Genomic DNA, 23,282 nt, shown 5'->3' on the forward strand with positions numbered 1-23,282 from the left:
TAGTGCTAAAGAAACATTCTAGAGAGGCACCTGGTCCAGACTAGGGCCACCAGAGAGGAACTCCCAGAGGCAGCATTTGAGATGAGCAACACAGAGCTTGTGATTTAAGGCACTGAAAACATTAAGATGTGGTTGACATGTTGGATGGGAGGTCGAAGGGATAAGAGATGAGGCTAGAGAGGAAGGCAGAGCCTGGAAGGGCTTAGTGTGCCATGCTAAGGGGTGAGGGGAGCCCCAACAGTGTGAAAGCAATGGACTAACGTGATAAGCCTTGTGATTCAAGGATTGCCCACCTTAGTGAAAGTGTAGTGAACACATGAGAGGGTGGAACTGGAGGCTGAAAGGGGCCAAGAGGAGACAGTTGCAACCATACCAGTAGGAAGGAATCATATCATACCTGAACTCAGGCATCACTGTGGGGATGGAGAGAAAAGATTGCTTGGAGATCTATTAAGAACTTGATGAGTGAATAAATGTGGGATGAGGGAGAGGGGAAACGTAGGATGGCATTCAGCTTTCTAGCCTCCACACTGTGAAGAAGATTGACTATGGAAGAAAGAGCAGATCTAAGGAAACAAGGGTCTTCCAGGCAAAAGGAACAGAATGTGCAAAGGCAGGGAGGCATAAACACTGACTATGGGTTCTGGGAACAATGAGAAAGTCCACTGCGCCAAAACCGGTTTGGCTCAGTGGATAGAGCGTCGGCCTGCGGACTGAAAGGTCCCGGGTTCGATTCCGGTCAAGGGCACGTACCTTGGTTGCGGGCACATCCCCAGTGTGGGGTGTGCAGGAGGCAGCTGATCGATGTTTCTCTCTCATCGATGTTTCTGACTATCTATCCTTCTTCCTTCCTCTCTGTAAAAAATCAATAAAATATATTTTTAAAAAAATGCTATGTACATAGTAAAGAAAAAAAAGAAAGTCCACTGCTTTACTCCATCCTCCATCTTAACCCTCCCACTTATAATCTCAGCCCTGGTTTTTGCCAGAGCTCAGCCACTTCTGGCACAAGTCAGACAAGCCAGGGAACCTATGAACTCCTGTTTTGCTGGGGCAACCCTAGTATGATCCTTATGTAGGATGCTGATTCCTGTAGCACCCCAACCCCCTACCAACACTCCCCCATGATATCATTCATGGTCCCTGGCACTAGGTGAACTGAGGTTTATGTAAATAGGCACCCCCTTGAGCCCAATGGGTGTCTGTGCCTCTTTCAACTTTCTTAATTAGCTAACATAAACTTCTGTAGATCTTCAGCCAGATTAAAACATACATGATCTCCTGTGCTTTCTCTAATGGTTCAGTCTGATGCTGCTTCACACCAGCATGGAAAATAAATTTAGGAATCTCTGTACTTGCAAGTCTGGGAGGAGGTGAAAGTGGCAAACTGCTACCTGGGTGCCAAATGACACATGGCGGTTTTCTGTTAGACACAATACTATGTTTAAACTTTTGAACATGAATGACTTTAGGTGTGACATCTTCAGTTTTCCAAATGCCTCACCATTCCCTGATGTCTCAAACCCACCTGTGCTACTGTCTATGCACCTGCCTAGTCCTTGAAGAAAGGAGGAGCATGTTTGGAGCTCTAGAGCTCTGGGTTTGGATCCTGGCTCTGGAATTACTTTCTCTCTCTCTTCCTCAGTTTCTTCATTTATGACAAAAAATGATAAGACCCTGCAGGGTTGGTCTGAGGGGTAAATGTAACAAGGGCTAGTTATCACTAAGGATTAAAGCTGTACAAACTACACTAATGATTTTTGAGGTTGCTTTCACCCCATAGGAAAGGATTGGGGTGAAATTAGCATGAAGAGATGCAAGTTACAAGGAGACTGATTTCGTTCACGATAAGAAAACCCTTTGTAGTGGTCTACACACTGCAGATGGAAATTACTTCAGCAAGTAGTGTGTTCCCCATCATGGGAGGTATTCTAACAAAGAACGCTATAGAGGGGTTCAAGCATCAGGTCATGGATATCTAGATAACTCGGACATTCTGTAATCCCATGGCATATGGTCTCTCCTCTTCTTCATGGGTTGCAGATAAGGCCAACTTCACAAAGCATCCACCAGTGGCCGTCCTGCCTCTTGGAACAGGAAATGACCTGGCCCGATGTCTCCGCTGGGGAGGAGGTGAGTCTACCTGTGACTGGCACTCCCCTGGGGACAAGCTTTCCAGTCGACAGGGATGCTCCACAGAGCTAGGCTGAACTTCCCTTTTAGGGATCACATTACACAGACTAATACTCAACTCTGGGGTCAGATAGACTTCATGGCTGTTTCCCTGCCCTGCATTGCAGGCTTATGCTTAACCCTCACTATATTTCCTGTCATCCTGAAACTATCTGCTTACTGCCTGCCTTTCCCAGTAGAACAAGTCAACTTTAAGGTAATGTCTCCTTCCCAGCACTCATCACAGTAAGGGCTCGCTTAGACAGGTGTTTTCTGCATAAAATTCTCCCTTCCCAAATTACTGATCTTCTTCTGAATTAGGACTCAGAATGCAGACTGAAAGTCCACATCACTGGCTATTGAGGGCATCCCGATTATCTTAGCACTCCCCCCCGCCCCCACCCCATAGCCATGGACCCTCATTTTGAAAATTTCAGAAGAGAGAATTCAAAGTGGTAACCAGCTTACAAGGCAATGGGCAGGAACTAAGTTGAGAACTTTTCAAACTACAACAACCCCATGGAGCTGGGCATGCTCCAGAAAGTGCAGAAATTCAGATCAGCCCAAGGAGCCCACAGATCAGTCTGGCAGGCAGGATCAGAGTGAAACTGAAGATGGCTGATCAATTCAGAGAGCAATTCAAAACCAGGCCAGGCAGCGGTCAGTGTTCAGAGTCTGGTGCATGCTTGGGGCCAGAGCAAGTGAGATCCAGCCTACAAGGAAGTTGGCAAGCACTGGAAGAGCTAGCTACCAGGGTCCTCAGCTGCACATTGATGCTAGAAAAGAACCCTCTGTTCAGAGGGACAGGCAGAGAGTGGCCCCGCACTGTGAGCACTAGGCAGCAGAGGCAAGCACCAATTTCATGCAGGAAACCCAGCCTGCACTCCCAGATAGTTTTAAGGCCCTCCGCTATATAGCTGCTACCATTGCTATCTTGTAGGGCATCCCCTAAGTTGCTGATCAAAGCCCTGACAACTTGAAAATACTCTTCAAGGTTGCCCCAAAAGTAAGCAGGAACATAGAAGTATTATTTGAAAGAAAAGATTGTCTCTCCCACTGACCTCTCACTACTTACGATACACATTCTATGTTAGTTTTCTATTGCTGCATAACAAGTTATCATAATATAGAGGCTTAAAACACCCATTTTTACCTCCCAGAAGCCCTAGCACAGGCCCTCACAGGCTGAAACCTGGTCTCACTAAAGCTTCCGGGAGAAGAATTTGCTTCTAAGCTCACTCAGGTGTTTAACTGAATTCAGTTTTCTGTGATTGTAGGATTGGGGACCTGTTTCCTTACTGGTTGTCTGCAGGGACCACTCTCAGAGGTGAGAGGACTCCCTCATGACTTGCCAGATGGGGTCCTTCCATCTTCAAAGCTGTCTACAGAGAATCTTCCTCATGTCGAATCCTTCTCAAGCTTCAAATCTATTTCTTAAGAAAAGCCCAGTCCTTTCTCAGGACTCCTCCAATTAGGTCAGATCCACCCAAGATACTCTCCCTTTCTCAAAGTCAACTGTTTCACGTTATGTATCTAATTGCCTCTTATTCATGGGACCCAGGGCAGGCAGGAATCGGTGTGGGGAGGGGGGTGTCATCTTAAAATCCTGTCTACCACACTGTCCTCCCATATGCAGCTTCCCAACCACCCAGCCCACCAAGTCTCCAAGGCTTGCTTCAGCAACACAGCCTGCCGACTTTTGGCCAGCCCCCCGCGCCCCCTCCCCTGCTGCTCTGGCTTTCAGATCGCCCCAGCTTCTTTCTAATCGCTCCATGTTGCCCTCTCCTTCTCTGTGGCTCAGGGAACCTAAGTGTCTCTGGCCCACAGGAACATTGGGGGACTCCAGGTCACAGATGTCCACAGGATTCCCTGCTCTGAGCTGCCTGTACATCAGCGACAACTTAGCTTTCTGCTTTGGGACAAATGCAATGTTATTCTCCACAGGCTATGAAGGGGGAAGCCTGACAAAAATCCTGAAGGAAATTGAGCAAAGCCCCTTGGTGATGCTGGATCGCTGGCACCTGGAAGTTATCCCCAGAGAGGAGGTGGAGAACGGGGACCAGGTCCCGTATGACATCATGAACAACTACTTCTCCATTGGTGTGGTGAGTTGGCCATGGATTGCCTTTCTGCATGGAAGAGAAATGCTTGGGCAGGCAGGAAAGGTTCTGGTCCACCATTGTCCTCCCCTGCCCCCACCCCCCGGCCTGGTCTCCCCTACTCTTTACCTCTCCTGGCTGCCTCCAGCATTGACTTATGTCCAAGCATCCTCATATCTGGACACCTTAACTGTACCAAGCCCCCATCCTTGGTTATATAGAAAATTCCTTCCCAATAATTTTAACTAACCGAAGAAAAGACAGGACATTTTTCAAAAGACATTTTTAACCTTTGGATAATTTGAAGCAGTTAAAGAAAAGCAACACCAAGAAATAACCAAGGGGCACGCAGTCAGGAGACTCTCACGCAAGCTTCCAGAGATGTAACTCTGTCCTCCATGGAGGACTGTGTGGGTCCAAGCAGCTTGACTGGCTTAGCTCTCAGAATTCCTTCTGTCCTGTTTTCTCCCCTTATCTCAACCCCATTCCCCATGTTCCAAGTGCTCATAAATCTCTGTGGCTTCTCCCCTGGCTGGACCCTCCGGCTGAGCTCTGTGCTCCTCCTTGGTGCTCCCACAGCACTCTGTACTTATCCCGTCAGTGCACTCGCTGCATTAGATTGAAGGGATTGGTTGAGTGTGCACATCTCTTCCCCCCTCTGCCAACACACACACACACACACACACACACACACACACACACACACACACACACAGAGAGAGAGAGAGGGGGGGGGGGGTAGTGCCACATTCCTTTCTCCCTGCAGCCCCCAGCACATCTAATGCAGAACAGTTACATTGTGTTGATTAACTCATCTTCTGATCCAAAGAGGATGGGGTGGACACTGCTTCCCAAACTGTTGGGGACAGGATGGGAGAGAAAAGGGATCCAACGCTGCCAAAAATAGAGCTGGGGTCTGGGAGGCAGATGCAACAAAGACAGTAGCATTTATTGAGCTCCTACTGTGTGCTCTCCACTGTGCCAGACTTTATGTATTCTGGTCCTCAGAGCAATCCTGCAGGTATCTTGTCCCCACTGCCCCCATTTTATAGGTGAGGCCTCAGGACACTGGACCAGGAAAGGGCAGAGCTAGCATATACATGCTGTGCCTCCTTCTGAAGCCAGGCTCGTTCCTTGGTGTCCCTGTCTTGGAATTATGCTGCCCAGCTCCATATGTATTTGAGTCCCTCCAGTCCCCAACTGTGTGATACCTGCACTCCTCAACCATCCTCACCTGTGCCTCTTTTGATACTATTTTGGTGGTTAAAAAAAGAGAGAGAGAAGAAGAAATGATAAAGATACTGTGTAAGAGCAGGTTTGAGGAAAGGATTTTGTTTTTTAATGAGAAGAGTAGAAAGAGAACCGTGGAAGCAGAAAGGATTACTACTAATAATAATACCTTAGATTTATACGATTTATAATTTTCCATAATTACAGATATTTTCTTGATTCTTATGACTGCACTGAAGGGCAGTATTATCTCCATTTCACAGGTGAGGAAACAGACAAATTAAGAGATTTGCCTTCATTTTTTGGCTCCTAATCCAGCACTCTTTTTCTACTACTAAAACAGCAGAGAGGCATTGCTGGACCCACAATCAGGTTCTGAGAGGATGGGGGTGTTGGACCAGGAGTAAATTCAGGGGTCTCTGTACCCTGTTCTTGTTTATCTCCCCAGCTCCCTTGGTCTCAAATGGGGGAGACATCATTCCCTAAGCCTTTTCCAGCACTCCTCTCCAGTGACCTTGGTAGACTCCTCCCTCCTCTTCTTGGCTCAAAGGCCCCTTTCCTTTTCGGATCACCTGCTTAGGCTCCACTTCCCACAATGGGAACATGCAGTCTTCTCTCCCTACAGATCAGACATGACTGGCATATTTGGCATCCAGGGGGCTTCCCACCATTACCTTTTCACAAAAACTCAAGTCTTTTGCCTATAACAACTAGACTGTAACTTGCTAACATTTATTGGGTACTTACTGCACACCAGGCATAGTTTCCCTGTTGGTAAATGTTGTCAATATTCTTTTGTATTTTGGAAGAAGGAGCTACAGCTTAGAAAGATACAGAGTGCTGGAGCCAGGAGCCACTACTGCCTGGATCCAGAGCCCACTGAGCTGTGAACCATAAGCTCTGCAGCCTCTGCACAAACCCTTCTGTCTTCATGCCACCAAACCGGCAGCATTTGGGTGGGAGGATGGAGATCATTAAATATTTAGTGTGTGCTGACTCACCTATGTCCCTTGTCAGAAATGCAAATTCTACTCCCTGACAGATCCTGATTCCACTCCAACCCACAGTTTTACTTCCTTACAATGATTCAGTTGGTCTGGACAAAGTCTGGAAATTTGAATTTTTAACAAGCCCCTGAGATAATTCTGATGTAAATGGTCCCTATGAAGTCTTCAGTGAGTGAAGACTATTCATTATAGCAGAGAATGGTCAAAGGAAGTAGTTCTTTAAGGAGCGGAAACCAGAACTGAAATAAAGGAGAGAAAAGACAGGCAGGGAAAACCAGTACCTATAAGCAACTAGCCAGAAGTGAGAGCTGAGCCACAGGACAAGTGACCTGCCTTCAACCCCAAATCTTCTTCCTTAACACACCCAGGCTCTAGTTGCCAAAAATACCCCCTGCCTGTCTCTACAAAAGTGCCATATGCAAAAGTGCCATATGCAAAAGAAGGAGGGGGGCACTCACTCAGTATTAGCTAACCAAATGGATGGACACAATAAAAGAGAATAGACAACCTCCCCTCAACTAGATAACCAAGCCTAATCCCCAGAGCCAACACTGATCATGGTTTTAATTCATTATTGCAAATAAACTGGGATGGGAGGGAAGAAGGCCAGCTAATTGTCCCCCAAGGAAATGCATGCAAACAGATTCTCCATCACACTCTGTGGTCAAGCTATTTATTTGCCCTGGGCTGACTTACAATAATCCAATCTGTTCATCCTTCAAATTATGAAGAACCTCACAGCATCTTTTCTTATAATCCCTCCAAATAGCTTGTGCATATTTAATATTTTATTGCAAAGCAGTGAGGAACCAGGGCTGTTTTTTAATCTCCTTGGTGTGCCCTTAGCCTTCTTGCAATAAAATGTTTGCAGGGTTTGTGTGCTCGCTCTTTAAAAATTGGAAAGGGAAATTCTTGAGAAAACAAGTAGCCAACACACAACCCTAACACAATCTGGACCTGACATTTACAGAAGCTCTTGCTCCCTATTTGACTTCCCAAACTTTGTAAGACGAGAAGTAGGTATGTAAACCAACCCACGGTTTTACTTCCTATGATGATTAGAGTCGGACTCCTTTGGCAAAGAGAGCCGTGCAAAGTCTTCGGCTCTTTTGAAGGACTTGGAATACCTGTTGATATCAAATGTCTGCTGCCTTACACTTACAAAGGTGATGACAATGACCGCTGCTGTGGGGCCCATAGTTGGTAAAGAACTTGCCCTGATGGTTCACTGGCCCCCTTGTTACCATACAACCCATTTAATAGATGGAGGGACCGGGAAAACACTCCTGGCCTAAGCAAGGAGTGACTATGGCCTCATTGTCACCGCATTCCCATCACCCACGTACATGCCAGCTCCCATTGGTGAAGCGTGGAGATAATTGGCCTTTTCAGTCCCTCTGATAACATCCATTGGCAGGAGATTTTAAACATAGTCATTCAGGACGCTACTTCCTCTGACTTCTCTGGCCTCCTTGTCTCTGCTCTTTATTTTTGGATTGGCAGAAATGTCAGGATGGCCAGGTATCAGTGACAGGAAGTTTGGGACTGAAATAATTCCTGGGGCATGTGTAGCTCTGAACGCCTCAAAGGCTCTGCTGTCACTGAGCCTTCCAGGATGAGTGAACAGCTAATCCCTTGATTCAATGAGATCTATTTCTGATGCTGGGGGGCCCCAGAGGGCATGAAGATGCCCCAGTCATCACACTAACCCATGTGCCATTCTCCACCTTACAGACTGGATTTATCAGACTTCACCAGCCAAGTTTCCACAATGGTACATCTCCTACCCATTAGGGAATTTATATTTTTTAAAAATCATCATTGTCCCTGCATCTTTGGACTCCCTTCGCCTCAGGTTTTTGTCTGTCACCTGTGAGAGCCATGACGGTACTAAAACAATGGGACTCACTGAAAGGTGTCTTGGACAAGAGTTCGCCACTCTTTTTAATCCCCCAATCTGCCAGAATTTTTCAGAACAATCCAAACTTCAAATAATCTGTGTTTTTGTCTCCTTTCTTTTTATCTCCATAAGTTGTCAAATTGGTTTAGAAATGCATTGTCCAATATAGTAGCCATTAGCCACACATGGCTATTGTGTACTTGAAATTGGACTAATCTAAATTGAGAGATGCTCTAAGTGTAAAAAATGGACTAAATTTCAAAAATGTGATATGAAGGAAAGAATTTTAAATATTGCTATAATATTTATATTAACTACATGTTATAAGGATAGCATTTGTTAATTAAAATATATTATTAAAGTTAATTTCCTTTCCTTTCACTTTTTTAATGTGGCTACTAGAAAAAAATTTAAATTTATTTCTATTGGACATCACTGGCCTAGACATCCCAGCATTTCAGAGTTCAAACACTGCTGCTTAGATTTGAAGGGGTACAAAAATATTTTGTCCAACTGTGCGATTGGAGTTTTAGTTCAAGCAAGAGTAGCCACATGTCCTCACCGCTGTCATCTTGTCTTTACCCCACACTTCATAGAAAGCACCCCAGAGAGTGAGGCCATCAGAAATGTCATCATCACATCCACAGGGTTGCAGTTCCCATCTACCACCCACTCCCTCCACAACAGAATTCTCCTTTTGCTGTAATAAATACCAAAAGGGGGTTTGAACCAGTTTAGCACTGGTTTCCAAAATTTAAATGAAATCACGACTGAGTGTAAGGACAGCCAGCTCAGTACTTGACAGAGAGAAGCTCAACTGAGGGTAAAAGTGAATCTTGACTCTCTTTTTGATCCCCAGGTAGGGAAACATGATCAGAACCTTGGCCTGCACTGCCTTTTCGAGACTGAACAGCAAAGGAACTGTTCAACTCTCCTTTGCCACTTTGTCATTTACCAAGGAATTACACTGTCAAATTAGGGCCCACATGCTTGACTAATAATGTTGTAAAAGCTGGTCTTTGTGAAAAAGAAGTTTTGCAAAACCTAATTATGAAAAACCAAGGATAATCAGAACTACAGAGTAGGAGGGGTCTGTGCACATGTCCCAGAGAAAAAAAAGTCCAGAAGCCAGTCGCAGCAGCATTGGGGGCAGGGAATCATGGAGTACAAATCATATCAGGCAACATGTGATTGCTTTTTTCTTTTCTTTTCTTCCGACAGAAGAAAATTGGTGCTTCAAAGGAACACAGCAGATGGGACATGTTCTTGAATTCTAGAGAATCATTTGACAGATGTCAGTGAATTTGGTTCAGAATGTTCACTGAAACTTGCTCAGGGAGAGGGCGGGGTGAGCAGTCTATCAGCATGAAGCGCAGCTGCAGGAGAGCTGAGCAAGCTGCACAGGCCCAGGGGACAGAGGCCTCTGGGGGCTTGCGCATCTCCCACTGTGTGTCCACGGGGTGCCTGCCTAACCAAGACCTTCACCTCCTGATGTGTCTTAAACTAAAAACTAAATCAATACCTAGTTTAAACGTAACATTTTTAAAACATGATTTCAGCAAGGAGTGTTTGCCAACACAAAATAAGCCCATATCCTTGACTTTCCCTTTCAGTAGTGGGCTGCTAGCTGGCTTCACTCCTCTGCCAAGTGTAAATATCACAAAAGCTCCTCTTTGCCCCCTCACTAGCTTCTAGACTTTCGGTCCCCACCGTTAACTTGTATTTTACTCACCACACACAGCACATGCTCAAAAAATGCTTCTTTGCTGCACTATACCTCCTTATGTTAAAAAAATTTTCAGGGAAAAAAAATTGTAGAGTTTCTATATTAAGAGCCAGAATTAATATACACTAGCTGAAAATTCACTGTATGAAATTTCAGTTCTCTTTTAGCCACATCTTACAGTAAATGAGTTTCTGTATTTTTCGCCTGAACAAATCTGAATCAGCTCTCTTGTTTTTGGTCACTCCCACAACTCCAGCCAAATTAAGTCATATATTTTGTAGTCCATCAACTGCACCTAAAGTGCTGGCGTGTGCCTTGGGGTTGAGGGGGTAAAGGGGTATTATGAAGTCTTCTGCTGGAAAACCAGACTATTAACAAGGGTGGAAGACCAAGTCTGGGGAGGAAAGATGAGTTCATTTTCAGGTCTGAAGCTCAGGGTTGGTACTAGAGACATACTAGGGACAGTAGATGCTAGTAACAACCATGAGAACGTGAGATGCATTGTGGGCTACAGATAGGACTCAGGGCTAAGAAGTTCTGATCCGAGGATGGAGAGCCCAGAAGCATGTGCCATTGGAGCCATCCTCTGTGAATTCTGAGGAGAATGTGGCCAGGATTGCAGCAAAGGGATGTGCTAAGAGGAGGGCAGCAAAGTGCCCATAGAATGGCACTTCTGACTCTTACCGACCTTGGGGAGAGCTGTTTCCAGGAGCGATCAAGAAGCAGAAGTCAGAAGTTTAAATGGATTTTTTTAATCTATTAAGAATGTTACCCAATGCTACAATTATTTCTACTATTAGGGATGGTTAAGAGTTAATATATAAGAGCATCTGCCAACATCAGTTTTCTGGTTTTGATAATGCATGATAGTTATGTAAGAAGTTATCACTGGGGGAAGCTGGGTGAAAGGGACACAGGAACTCACTGTACTATTTTTGCAACTTCTTGTGAGTCTTAAAATATTCCGAAATAAAAAGTATTGTTTTAAAAGATATGGCAAGATATTTCCAAAGGCTCGCCCTCAGTACACGTACACACACACACACACACACACACACACACACACACACACACGCCAGCTTCGGCATTCTCACTGCTCACAGACCCAGACCACCTCTCTCTTCTCAAAGAGCAGTGGCTGTCCCCTTCGCTCACCCTGAACTATGGCTGGGTAGAGGGGAATGCTGCAAGGAGTCTACACGCATGGGGGAGGGGGGCACTACCCCCTACCCTGGGACCTGCTGTTCTTCCCTGAAGTTGGGGGATTTCCGTGAGAGCCTGTGCTTCCCTTCCTTCCACATCGTACCGTCATGACCACTAACCAGGGATCTGCTTTCTGTCTCTTTCCCTTTCAGGATGCTTCCATTGCACACAGATTCCACATGATGAGAGAGAAACACCCCGAAAAATTTAACAGCAGGTAAGAGGGCCCTTGGGCTGCAGCGCTGCCCTAGCCCCGCCCCGAGCGGAGCCGCGGTCCAGTCCGAGGCCTCCACCTGCTCTCGCCGAGGTGTTCTTGGCCCGGCTGCCCTGGGACTTCACTTTCCTGCCACGTTGCCGGAAGGAGGGGTTCCATTTCCAAGCAGAAAACAATGTCAGAGACCTGCGGCAGCCTAGCCTCCTGTCCCCTCCCAGCGGATGATGTGCGGAGGGAGGAATGGGGCGGGGTGGGGTGGGGTGAGGGAGGAAGGGAGTGATGCGCCGGCCATGAGAAGTGGAGTCTGTTCTTGGCTAAGTGGAACCCTCCTGGGGCTCGGCCGGCCGCTTTCTCAAAATGTGCCACCCTTACCCCCACCCCTAGCCGCCGCAATCCCTCTGGGGAGAGGGACAGGCGCGGGGGAGGGGGCAGGGGCCTCAGCTTCTCTGTCTCAAAGGCGAGGGGGTGGCAGCTCTCGGCGTCGGAGAGGGCGTCGCCTCCGCCTCCCCCGCCAGCAGAGGGCAGCAGAGGGAGGCCCTGCAGAGGGCGCAGGACCTGAGCCCGCCAGATCCCAGCCACAGCCTTCACACCCTGAGTTAGGGGTCCAAAAATGAAAAGAGAAAGCGGCGGGGGGGGGGGGGGGGGGCGAGGGGGGCGGGGAGATCATTTGCCAATAAAAGCAAACCCTCATTGCTGGCGGGAGGGATTTTCAAGAAGTGAGTGGTGACTGGCATATATCTATTCCTGGGATTGATAAATTATCTTTTTCCCTTCTTTCTTTTATTCTTCACGTTAGTTAATTTCCATCATTTCTCTTTCCTCTGTGTTGTACCATTTCAAGATGACCTCTGGGCCCCACTCTACCCTCAGACAGGTGGGGAAGAAGGACTCACACTGAGCCTGGTGGGCTGAGTTTAGCCCTCAGCTTTCTCTTTAATGCAGTGGTCTGGTGTTATCTGAAGACATTCCTTTAAAGCCCATTCCTGAAAAGCTCCATCATTTTCATTCCTACTCCTTCCCTCTGACCCCACAGTCTGGGAAGTTAGCCAGAAAGAAGAAAGTCTTTTTAGAGATCAGAAACTGAACATAAGGAAGCTACTTTAGCATCAGGAAAATTAATGTGTGGCATCTAATAGTAGCTGAACTAATCTCCTTAGGGTGTGTATTCTGTCACAGGCATATTCCGTTGCCTTCACATACACAGATCGTGCACACTCACAAAACACTATCAACAGGTGTATTTTCAGCTCCTACTCCTATTATAGTCACAGCCTTACAGATCAGATGACTGTCTTCTCACAATCTTTTCCACTCTCATATATGTACAAAATAACTTTTTTTTAAAGTACTTCTCTTCCATCCACTCCAAACTTTTATGGTCCTCTTCTCATGCAGGTACCTTTATACATACTCATGCACACATGCTTGTTAGGATGCCACATGCTTGTGAAATCCATGGGGCTTCTGTTTATTCATTCATCCATTGAAAACATATCACATTCCAGGTGTTGTTCCAGAAGTCTTTTGAATAAACATGTGAGGGGGAGGGGCTTTCAGTCCTGTGGTGGGGACAGACTAGAAGGCAGATGTTCATGAGTTTAGCGTTAAATGGTGTGAATCCAGGCGACCTATGGGAGCACAAAGCAAGGGCATAGAACTTGGTGTGGAGGGCTTTCCGACAACAGAGATGCCCAAACCAAGACACAGAAAACAAGTGTGTTTTCTAAGTTAACAAAAAAGAGAGGGACAACCCAAGAAGAAGAAGCTAAGTGTTCACATAGATATCAAGAAATACAAGAATGCGGCATGTTTGGGGAAGAGCAAGCTGTGTCAGTCGTGTGGTCTCTTGGCTCAGGAAAAAGCATAACCTCTGTAGCTGGTAGAAAGCAAGGAAGCACAGGGAGGGAGACATGCCTCTATAGTCCACAAATCCATAGGTCAACATATGACATGAATAGAGCAATCATCAATCACTCACATGGTTGAATACAACAAGAAAGATACCTCTGTCAGAAAATGTTATAATTGTGCATTTCAATGCAAAGTATGAACAAATTCACTGCTCTCTGAATGAGAGCAAATTCACTGCTCTCTGTTTTTCCTTCCTAGTTAGGTACATGCCTCGCCTTTCACCTGATTGAGGTCAAGGTAGTGTGATCACCTAGAATGACAGGCAAGGGGATTTGCTTGTAAATCTATGTGCCTGCTAATACGTGAAGACATTATAGTGTAGAGGTAGGCCCTGTTTCACAAGGTCCCAGAACACTTTCTATTAAGAGCTTTGAGTCCATGCTGCTTCTTTGAGAACCCCTTCTTGTTCACATTAAACATACCCAGGAGTACCCGATTTGTCCACTGAGAGGCAGGCAAGCAGCCATTTTCTCAAGGCTTCCTTATTTAGCTTTGGAGATGGTTTTAAATAGGCAGGTGGTTGTTGCCATGGTTACCCCATTACACCAGCAGCTAAACTTAGGAAAGGCCACAAGGGATAGGAAGAAAGCTTGATATCAATATCAGGATTTGGAAATGTAAACAATATTATCAAACAAGACTTCATTTTACTCAGCTGAATTTAGGTTTTCCAAAGAGTAGTCACTGTTTGGCTAGCTGCCCTTACCATTAATGCTCAGGACTGGGTCCTCAGGGATAACCCTGAGGTTAAATCTAGGGAGTTATAACTGTTTGTTTGGTTTTGAACATGGGACTGTGACTAGTTGGGGACTGAATTTATCAGGAAACTTCAATTTTTCCCAAAGCTCGTTGAGTTTTCAAGGCTACTGTAACAAGAATCCTTAACCTGAGGCACAAGTGCTGTGGAAGCTCTGAGGACACTTTGACATTGTATGCAACATATTGAATATATTTTTCTGGAGAGACTATCAGAAGGTTCTTGGAGGGATCCATAACCCTCAAATGGTTAAAAGTTACAGTTCTGAGGCCTCTTTGAATCCTAACAGGCATCAGCTATTGAGGTTTCAATAAGGTCTTCCACTGATGGCCTCTCTACACACGTTGATGCCAGGGAAGGTGGTTGGTTGTACAAAACTAAGCTACGTTCCCTGGTGGAACTGCGTTATTAATGGAGCAAGAATCAGATCCACAGGTGCAAAAGATGAGCTGGGTGTGATAGCCAAGGGGGAGAAAAGGCCTTTGATGGCAGAGAATATATTCTGGATATATTCTACTTCTAATCATTGACAGACTAAATATTAATTGCTAATTTAGGAATGTTATGAAAATTATCATTTCATTATTGGCATAAACCATAGAAGAAAGATTTAATACAACTGAGATTTAACACATTAGAAAGTGTTCTAGGATACAAGGGTAAGTAAGACATGGTCCATGCCTTCAAGGAATTCATAGTCTAGCAAAGAAAGAAAAATAACCCTCAATTATTTTTTACAAAATTATTTTCACATGCAAGATTACATTTAGTAGGTAATATAGTCTATAGGAAGTTGTATAGTATCAGTGCAGAAATAGAGTTACAAGGGAACCAAACTAGGAACTGTTGTTTTTTGAGGTCCTACTAGATACCAGGTGATACACTCAGCTTTTAAACTACATTAGATTATTTAAATCCCAATACAGCCCTACAAAGTAAATGTTAGCATTTCTATTTTCTAGATAAAGGAATTAAGGCTGGGAAAAGCCAAGTCATCTAGCTGAGATCATACAACTTTTTAAGCAGTAGGGCTGATTTGATTCTCTTTTTTTAGCTGAAATATAATTGACATATACCCTTATGTTAATTTTAGATGTACAACATAGTGATTCAATATTGTGAAATAATCACCTCAACAAGTCTAACCCAGCTCCTAACTCCAGGGGGCAAACTCTGTTTACTATACCTTCTGTCTTTCATGGCAAACACCTATTATATATCCAACATTCTGATGGGAATTTATTATACATGATCTCACTCAGGGCTCACAATAACATGCAAGTGTAAGTGCTACTGTCCCCATTTCAGAGATGAAGAAACTGAAGCTAAGGAGGTTGGCGCTCTTCCCATCTCCATCCACTATTATTGATTTTCTTTATGAGCAAATGCTGGTGAGTGTAAATAGGGACCACAGGTATACCACCTACTCTTAACTTGTGCATTATGACTCTTCTCCCTAGCAAGGAGCAGGACCAACCACATGATTTTGTGGCTCAGTGCAGAATGTAGGGCCCCACGTTAAAAAATTATTAAGAATTTCAAGTTGGTGACAGCAGAACATTAAATCAAGCCCAGGGTCCTCCTAAGTGTGGGGCCCTGTGAGACTATACAGATCTCACACCCATGAGCTGGCCCTGGCAAGGAGAGAAGAATTAATAAAAAGACACATTTGCCAGGACTCACAGAGTGTGGAGCTTGCAATGAAGGTAAAAGAATGGTGGGAAGAGGGTTTCACCTAGGGAAGGGTTATCAGCCCCTCAAACAGGCAGTGGTCAGTATTCATCAATGAGCTGAGGATGTCATGAGTTTTCCAGATATCCAAGAGCCAGTCCTCCATGAAGTTTCTGGATGGACTCTCCATGAAGATTTTTGTATATATGGAATATACACAAATATAGAAGCTACCTAATTCCAATATCACTGTTAGTGAATGTTTGGAAAGAGAAATCTAACTATAGAATTTTTTGTTGTTGTTGGTCAGAAACTCAGAGCACTTGAGGAATGTGTTATTCCAAACCTGTTGAGTGTCATCCACTTGAATATGTCCCTCAGCAGTTTAGGCTGAAGCAAGATATTTCCTGTTAGGCCCTTCAAAGGGACCAAAACAGTACTTCATTCCTACCAGAAGCTAACTGCCTTTCCCAAAAGCTCTTGGGTAATTAACAGGCTCTAGAGTGTTAGCTTTCTTGGAGCCAGGGCCATGGAGTAGCTGATGAAGGGTCCCCACAAGCCCTAATGTAATCTGAATTCTTAAAGGTTGGAAATACATCTTGAAAATAACTAAGCTCTTAATAGATATTTATAGAATGAGGTAGCAGGGTATGGTCTAAGTTGGCATCAAAACTTGGCTCTGCAGCTTACTAGCTATGTGACCTCGGGCAAGTTACTTAATCTCTTTAATCCTTTGCTTCCTCCCCTGAAAATCTTACAAGGTTGCTATAAGTATGTAATGAGATAATGTGTAAGTTCATGACACACAGTAGGTTCTCAGTAAACATTTGTTGTTTAATATTGTTGAATGGCAACATGAGGAAAGCATTGACTTAAATTGCCAGTGAAGTATTGTCAATAAAAGGCTTTTCTGATGGAGTGGGATTCATTATCATAGGGTCGTTGCTGCATTGGCATGGCCCTCAAACTAAAACATTGAAAGACAACTGAAAGTTGGAGGAGATTCCAACTGTGATACATTGAATCTGTCAAAATCCCTCTCCAGGAGTTGGGAGGAAGGCACCAATTAGCCAGCCAGGATTGGGTTGAATTCTATAGCGCTGACGCTGTAGAGAAAATCCCCTCCTCTGACTCCATGGGTGTCCAAGTGGCAGAATTGTGAATACCAGAGACTTTAAATCCAAATGCCAAGTCTAGGCTAGATCAAGGTAGGAGTCACAGACCCTAGATGACATGATAACTGGAGGAACAGGGTGAGAGTGAGTAAAGGGTAGGAGTTGCATTAAAGGTGCCATGTGCTCCATGGATACTTAGGGCTTACCAGCTGCGGCCTTGGAGTGCAGTTACTGGGTAGGTGGGTGGTCCAGGGCGGTCGGACACCTGACCTTTGACTAACCTTTCTTCATTGATGCTCACTGTCCCCTCACCATCAAGCTCTTCCTTTCCCACTTTAGATGAACACAGAGATGTTCTGTGGGAGGCAAAATAAAAGCCAACAAAGCTCAAACCATACAATTATAGAAAAAAGGGGGGGGCCTCCTCTCTTGAATACCTACAGTATGCTCTGCAGTCACAGACATAAAGTATATCACCATTTATATAAGGTTTTCTTTTTATCTAAAAATGAAACCATTATAAGTTATTCTTTTTAAAATATATACATATTTTTTATTGATTTCAGAGAGGAAGGGAGAGGGAGAGAGAGATAGAAACATCAATATTGAGAGAGAATCATAGATTGGCCACCTCCTGCACGCCTCACACTGGGGTTTGAGCCCACAACCTGGGCATGTGCCCTGACTGGGAATCAAACCGTGACCTCCTTGTTCATAAATCGATGCTCAACTACTGAGCCATGCCAACTGGGCCATTCTTAGTTATTCTTGCCAGGAGCCTTGAGAGATAGCCCAATGTTACAGCCCAGATATTTGACTTTCCCAAAGCAGGAAGGTACAAATGCAGCAGACATAGCAGGGTTAAAATCCTCACTGTTGGAGTCTTCATCCTATACCCTGAATTGGGCTTTCCTTCTCCTCATCTGGTATTCAGCACCCACAGGAGACCAGCACTAGGTGCTCAGAGGTCCAAATTGTCTGCACCTGTTTCCCTCTAAATAGCAAACTGTGTTTTTTCAAATATTTTGGATTCAGAAAAGCCCCAAATGAAATTGATTGTGGCATTTTCTATTTCTATTCTTATATCTGTAGTTATTTATAAAGGAAATGCAAACCTTATGCTGTGTTCAGTGACCTTTGACTCTTCAAGTCAGTTCTGACAGAGCAACTTATTTAATTACTTGAGTGTTTATAGCCCACAAAAATGTTTTATCTCCCACCCTCCCTATCCCTCCTTAGAGAGATGAAGAATAAAATTAATGATATATGGGTTTGTATTTTTCTCACCATTCATCATTATGCAATTGTAGAAGACGAGGGTGTTTTGTTTTGCTTTCTGTTTGTTTGTTTGTTTGTTTGAGGGCCATCTTATTTGCTTATAGTCATCCCTTTATTTTTTGAGGGATGACTATAAATGAGGGAACAGCAACATGGATCATTTAAAACCATGGATGGTCAACGATTTTAGAAAGCTGTTATTAATATTTTTGTGCATCTCTCTGCCCTAAAGAGCCACATTATTTTAAATAATATGATGAAATCACATGGACTCTTAACATTTCCTTCATTTTACTCCTGGCTCACACATCCATGTTGGAATGTACAGCACAACTTCTCAGACTGGTATACACAAGCCACCTATGATATCTCAAGGTTCCCTATAAAGTTACAGGTTCACCAAAACAATTCCTTGCTGAAGCTTACCAGGTCTTTTCTTCTAACCCCTGCCAGGCTAGAAGAAGAAAGGTATGATTCATGTCAACAAAGAGTGGAATCAGTTTGTGATAAAATCAGAAGGAACTTGAAAACAAGTGTGTTTTCAAGTCTTTTAGGCCAGATAATCCAAAGTTATCAGTATTTATGTATTGATTGAGCTCTAGAAATATTCCCATCAAAGAGCTCAAGGTGTAGTATAGAATCAAGCTCAGAAGAGTTAAGGTCAACATGATAACCTCAAGGAAAAAAATCAAAGTACACAAATTTAAAGTAAGGTAGGAGCTGGCCAGATCCTCAAATGGGTGTTGATAGTCTGGATGCTTTCCAGAAGGGAGAGGTCAATAAAGTCCTGGCACTTGAAACCATGTCCTATAAGGAAGGGCTGAATTTGGGATTGTTTCACCCAAAGAAGAGAAGACTTAGGGAGAAGTGATTATTGGCCTCAGATATTTTTAAGTGTTTCTCATAAAGGAGAAATTAGGTTATTTTGTATGACTAGTCAATGGAAACGTGCCTAGATAGACCACTTTGAGCCCCAAATAAAGAAGATCAATATACCATATCTTCAAGTGCAGGGAACACTTGAATTGGGGAGGGGTTCCACATTCGTGCTTAGACAGATGCTGGACAATCATTTTGGGGATCTAGTGGAGCCAAGTGCCCAAGAGTGCAGGTTCTATCACCAGACAACTTGGATTCAATTGTTGGGATTGTCCCTAACCACTATGTGTGACCTTGACCGAATAACTTCCAAAACTCAGTTTGCTCACCTGTAAAATTGGAATATAATACTATTTTAGTTTCCTACAGCTGTAACAAGTTACCACAAACTTAGTGGATTAAATACACATTTATTATATTACAGTTTTGCAGGTCAGAAGTCTGAAATAGGTCTCAGGGGACTAAAATCAAAGTATCATCAGGATTGCATTTCTTTCTGGAGGCTCTAGGGGAGAATCCATTTCCTTACCTTTTCCTGCATCTAGAGGCTGCCCTCATTCCTTGGCTTGTGGGCCCTTTCATCTTTAAAGGCAGCAATGGCCAGTCAAGTATTTCTCACATTATATTCCTCTTCTATGCTTTTCTCTGCCTTCCTCCTCCACCAAAAAGGACTCTTGTGTTGTGTTGGACCCACTCAAGTAATCCAGAATAATGTCCCCATCTCAAATGCAGCTGATGGCCAGTTGAAATTCCATCTGCAACCTTAATTGCCCTTTGCCATATAACCTAACATATTCATATACACAGGTTTCAGGGATTAGATCATGGACATCTTCAGGACATTATTTTGCCTACCACAAGAACCTTACCTCATAGAATTTTTTAGAATATCCAATGAAACAATTTAAAGTGCTTATTACAGAGGCCTGGCACATCAATGCCAACTATTATTATTAATATTATTACAAATAATAGTCATGTTAGATGACTCAAAAGTGCTTAAAACTCTGGATTTGGTGATCCTCTAAGGGGGACAGATATATCTATAGGTCATAGGGTATGAGACATCAATGTAGCAATATATAGCATTTTTTCTTCATTTATCTTGATAACATTTTTAATAAAATACCATACATTAGATAATTTAATAATATATCCTATAGTATGATTAGATTGTATATTGCAATATAATTTTAAATTGTGTAAAGTTCAGAAATGTTAAAGAAAAAAAAACAATAACTCATAGCCCCATCGCTCAAAAACCCAATATTACCATTTTGGTGCAGCTTACTTGACATAAATATTTGTAATAATATGTTTTCATAAAGTTGTATTACTATTCTATAAACAACTTTTCTTTACATAAGTAATTATGGCTTACTGTGGGAAAACAAATCATATTGCCCCTCCCCCAGGAAATAAACACTATTAGCATTATAACATATTTTTCTTCCGCACTTTCACTGCACAATTTTATTTACTTGCGATAACACTGTATATGCTGGTTTAAACGTGATTAACACAGTAGCACTTACAACTTATTAAAGGAAAGTAATATAAAGGAGCTGATTAGAGTGAGTTTATCTGCAGTGGGAGTTTTATTAGTCTTTTCCAATTTAAAAAATCCCAATGATTTTGGTTAGTCGATATGAGTGTTTTAAAAATATCATTACTCAAGTCCCTTTGCAAGCAAAATAGCAATTTGATATGTTATGCAGCTTTACTTTTGTGGAGAGTAAATAAATTTTTTTTTTATATTCTTAGCAGAGTTTCCAGTCTTGTACATAGTTTTGCTATATCTGAAAAAGACCTGTTTATGTTTTATGTGACCATCAAAGGCAGCAATAAATGCCATCTGAACTGTGCAGCTGTATAGTTTTATAAGCACTCAAACTAACATTAGGAGCCGTTGTTAGTCTGAATGCCAATTTCATGAACATTCTTTTTAATTCGCACAACTCTCCAAGTATGAAATAAAGATTATTGATCCATTTTACAGATGAGAAAATTGAGGCTCAGAGACTATGCAGCTTGCTCAAAAACATATAACTAGTTAACAGGGCAGCTGCTATTCAAACTTTGGCCTTCCTGACTCCACAGCCTCCTCTCTTCTCACTACACTTCCCTGCCTCTCTTGATTGCCCCGTTTGAAACCCCACAACCAGAGAAACACCTGAGAGAAAGACTAGACAAGAACCACAAAGACAATGAACAGAACCCATGAGAAAACTTTGAATAAACAAAACACCATTTTTCCTGGACAGGAGAAGCAGAGAATGTATTGGGAATGGGCCTCAAGTGTGTGAAGGATTCATGACAGGACAATGTGACCACAGCTCCTTACTCTTCATCTTGACTCAGGAAAGCATGAGAGGGGAAAATGTGCTTCTAAAGTGAGAAATTGTTGTTGGGGATGGGAAGACATACTCAAGGCCAAAATGAGTTATGGAGAGAAGTTGTGGAATGTCTTTCAAAGGTTTCTAAAAGCCAAAGACAGCCTCATTCAGCTGGGATGACACACACATCATCTTCCCTGAGCCCAGGAGTGAGATCATTGCACCCACAAATGGGAGCCCTCTGCCTCCCCCCTCCCCCCACCACCAGCAATTGTACAGGATGTTCCCTATGAAAACACTTACCTTTTTTGTTCCTCAGTTCCCAATTGGTCCCCAAGGTGTCTTTTCATCAAGATTTGCTCAGCAGCCCGCTGGCCCATCTTGATGCTCTTCCCTCTCAAGCCCACCTTACCTGGAGCTGCCTGTGTTTTTGTCCTCTTGTTTCCACACAAGAACCTGCTGCCCCAACCCATGTCCCAATGTATAGAATTTAAACTCATTCAGGGCCGTTTAGAAAATTTTTCTTCTCAAACGCCAGTCCACTCTTATCTTTTGCTTGCCTACCCACCCATGTCCTTAACTCCTCAGACATCTCCTCCTGGGACCGAATCATCACCTATGACTTGTTTAAAAATGCAGCCCAAAGTATTCTGAATACTCCCTTCCTGACCAAGCCAGCCCTGGCTCCACTTGCTCTTTTTTTTAAATTTTATTGTTTAAGGTATTACAAATAGTAGTACATATGTCTTCCCCCCGCCCACACACTGATCTCCCCCCGGGCTCCCCTACCCCCAGCACTTGCCCTCATCCCCCCGCCCCAGTGTCTTGCATCTGTTGGTTGTGCTTATATCCACTTGCTCTTTGAATCCACCTATGTTTTTAATACATTTTCTCCCAATTTGATTTTTTTTTCCTCTTTGTCTTCTGTAAGTCATTGTTTTGGTGCTAAACTTTTTCTCCCCACCTCGTTCATAAGCTTGCTCACTCAGAGAAAGGTCTGAACCCTTTTTATGGGAATCTACTGACCTAAACCCAGGAGGATGGTGCTGAGCATGTTCCCTCATTTAGCTAGAACGTGTGAAGCATCTGCTTTGTGTTAACATCATGTCAGGGCCGAGAGGAAATAGGGATTACAACAGCCCCTATTTCTAGGAGCCCATGTGTCCAGCTGGGAAGATGAGCGTGTACAGAAGCTACTATCATCTGTATCATTTCCTAGGGCTGCCATAACAAATTACCACAAACCGGATATCTTAAAACAACAGAAATTTATTCGTTCACAGTTCTGAAGGCTAGAATTCTGAAATCAAGGTGTCAGCAGGGTTGGGTCCTTCCCAGACTCTGAGGAAGAATCTGTTTCATGCTTCTCTTCTTGCCTCTGGTGGATGCCAGCAATTCTTGGCACTCCTTGCCTTGTAGCTGCATCACTCCAATCTCTGCCTCCGTCTTCACATGGCCTTCTCTTCCTGTGTCTCTGTGTCTCTCTGTCTAGATTTCCCTCTTCTTCTAAAGATACCAGTCATTGGATTTGGCCCACCCTAACCTGGTATGATCTCATCTTAACTTGATTACACCCCAAAAGACCCTATTTCCAAATACAGTCACATTCATGGGTACTAGGGTTAGGACTTCAACGTGACATTTTGGAGGACACAATTCCAGCCCTCCCTCAAACCCTCATGAAAGAAGGCAATACAATATAACATGGTGAACTTTGTTTTAACAAGAGGACATGAATAATGAGTGTGTGTGGGAGCACCTGGGAAAGTGGGATTAGACTTCAG

General features: G+C 43.7%; 1 protein-coding gene across 11 annotated transcripts in view; it reads left to right on the forward strand.

Moving 5' to 3' along the window:
• The window catches only part of DGKG (diacylglycerol kinase gamma), a 206,378-nt gene that overhangs the window by 107,231 nt on the left and 75,865 nt on the right, over nt 1-23,282 (forward strand). For all 11 annotated transcript variants that reach the window (XM_080655804.1, XM_080655809.1, XM_080655807.1 and 8 more), the window contains 3 exons: nt 2,044-2,133; nt 4,117-4,277; nt 11,490-11,554. In XM_080655804.1, coding sequence (XP_080511930.1) covers nt 2,044-2,133; nt 4,117-4,277; nt 11,490-11,554 — 316 coding nt within the window. The remainder of the gene's footprint in view (nt 1-2,043; nt 2,134-4,116; nt 4,278-11,489; nt 11,555-23,282) is intronic.

Source organism: Plecotus auritus (genome assembly GCF_963455305.1).
Source record: "Plecotus auritus genome assembly, chromosome: 2".
Lineage (NCBI taxonomy): Eukaryota > Metazoa > Chordata > Mammalia > Chiroptera > Vespertilionidae > Plecotus > Plecotus auritus.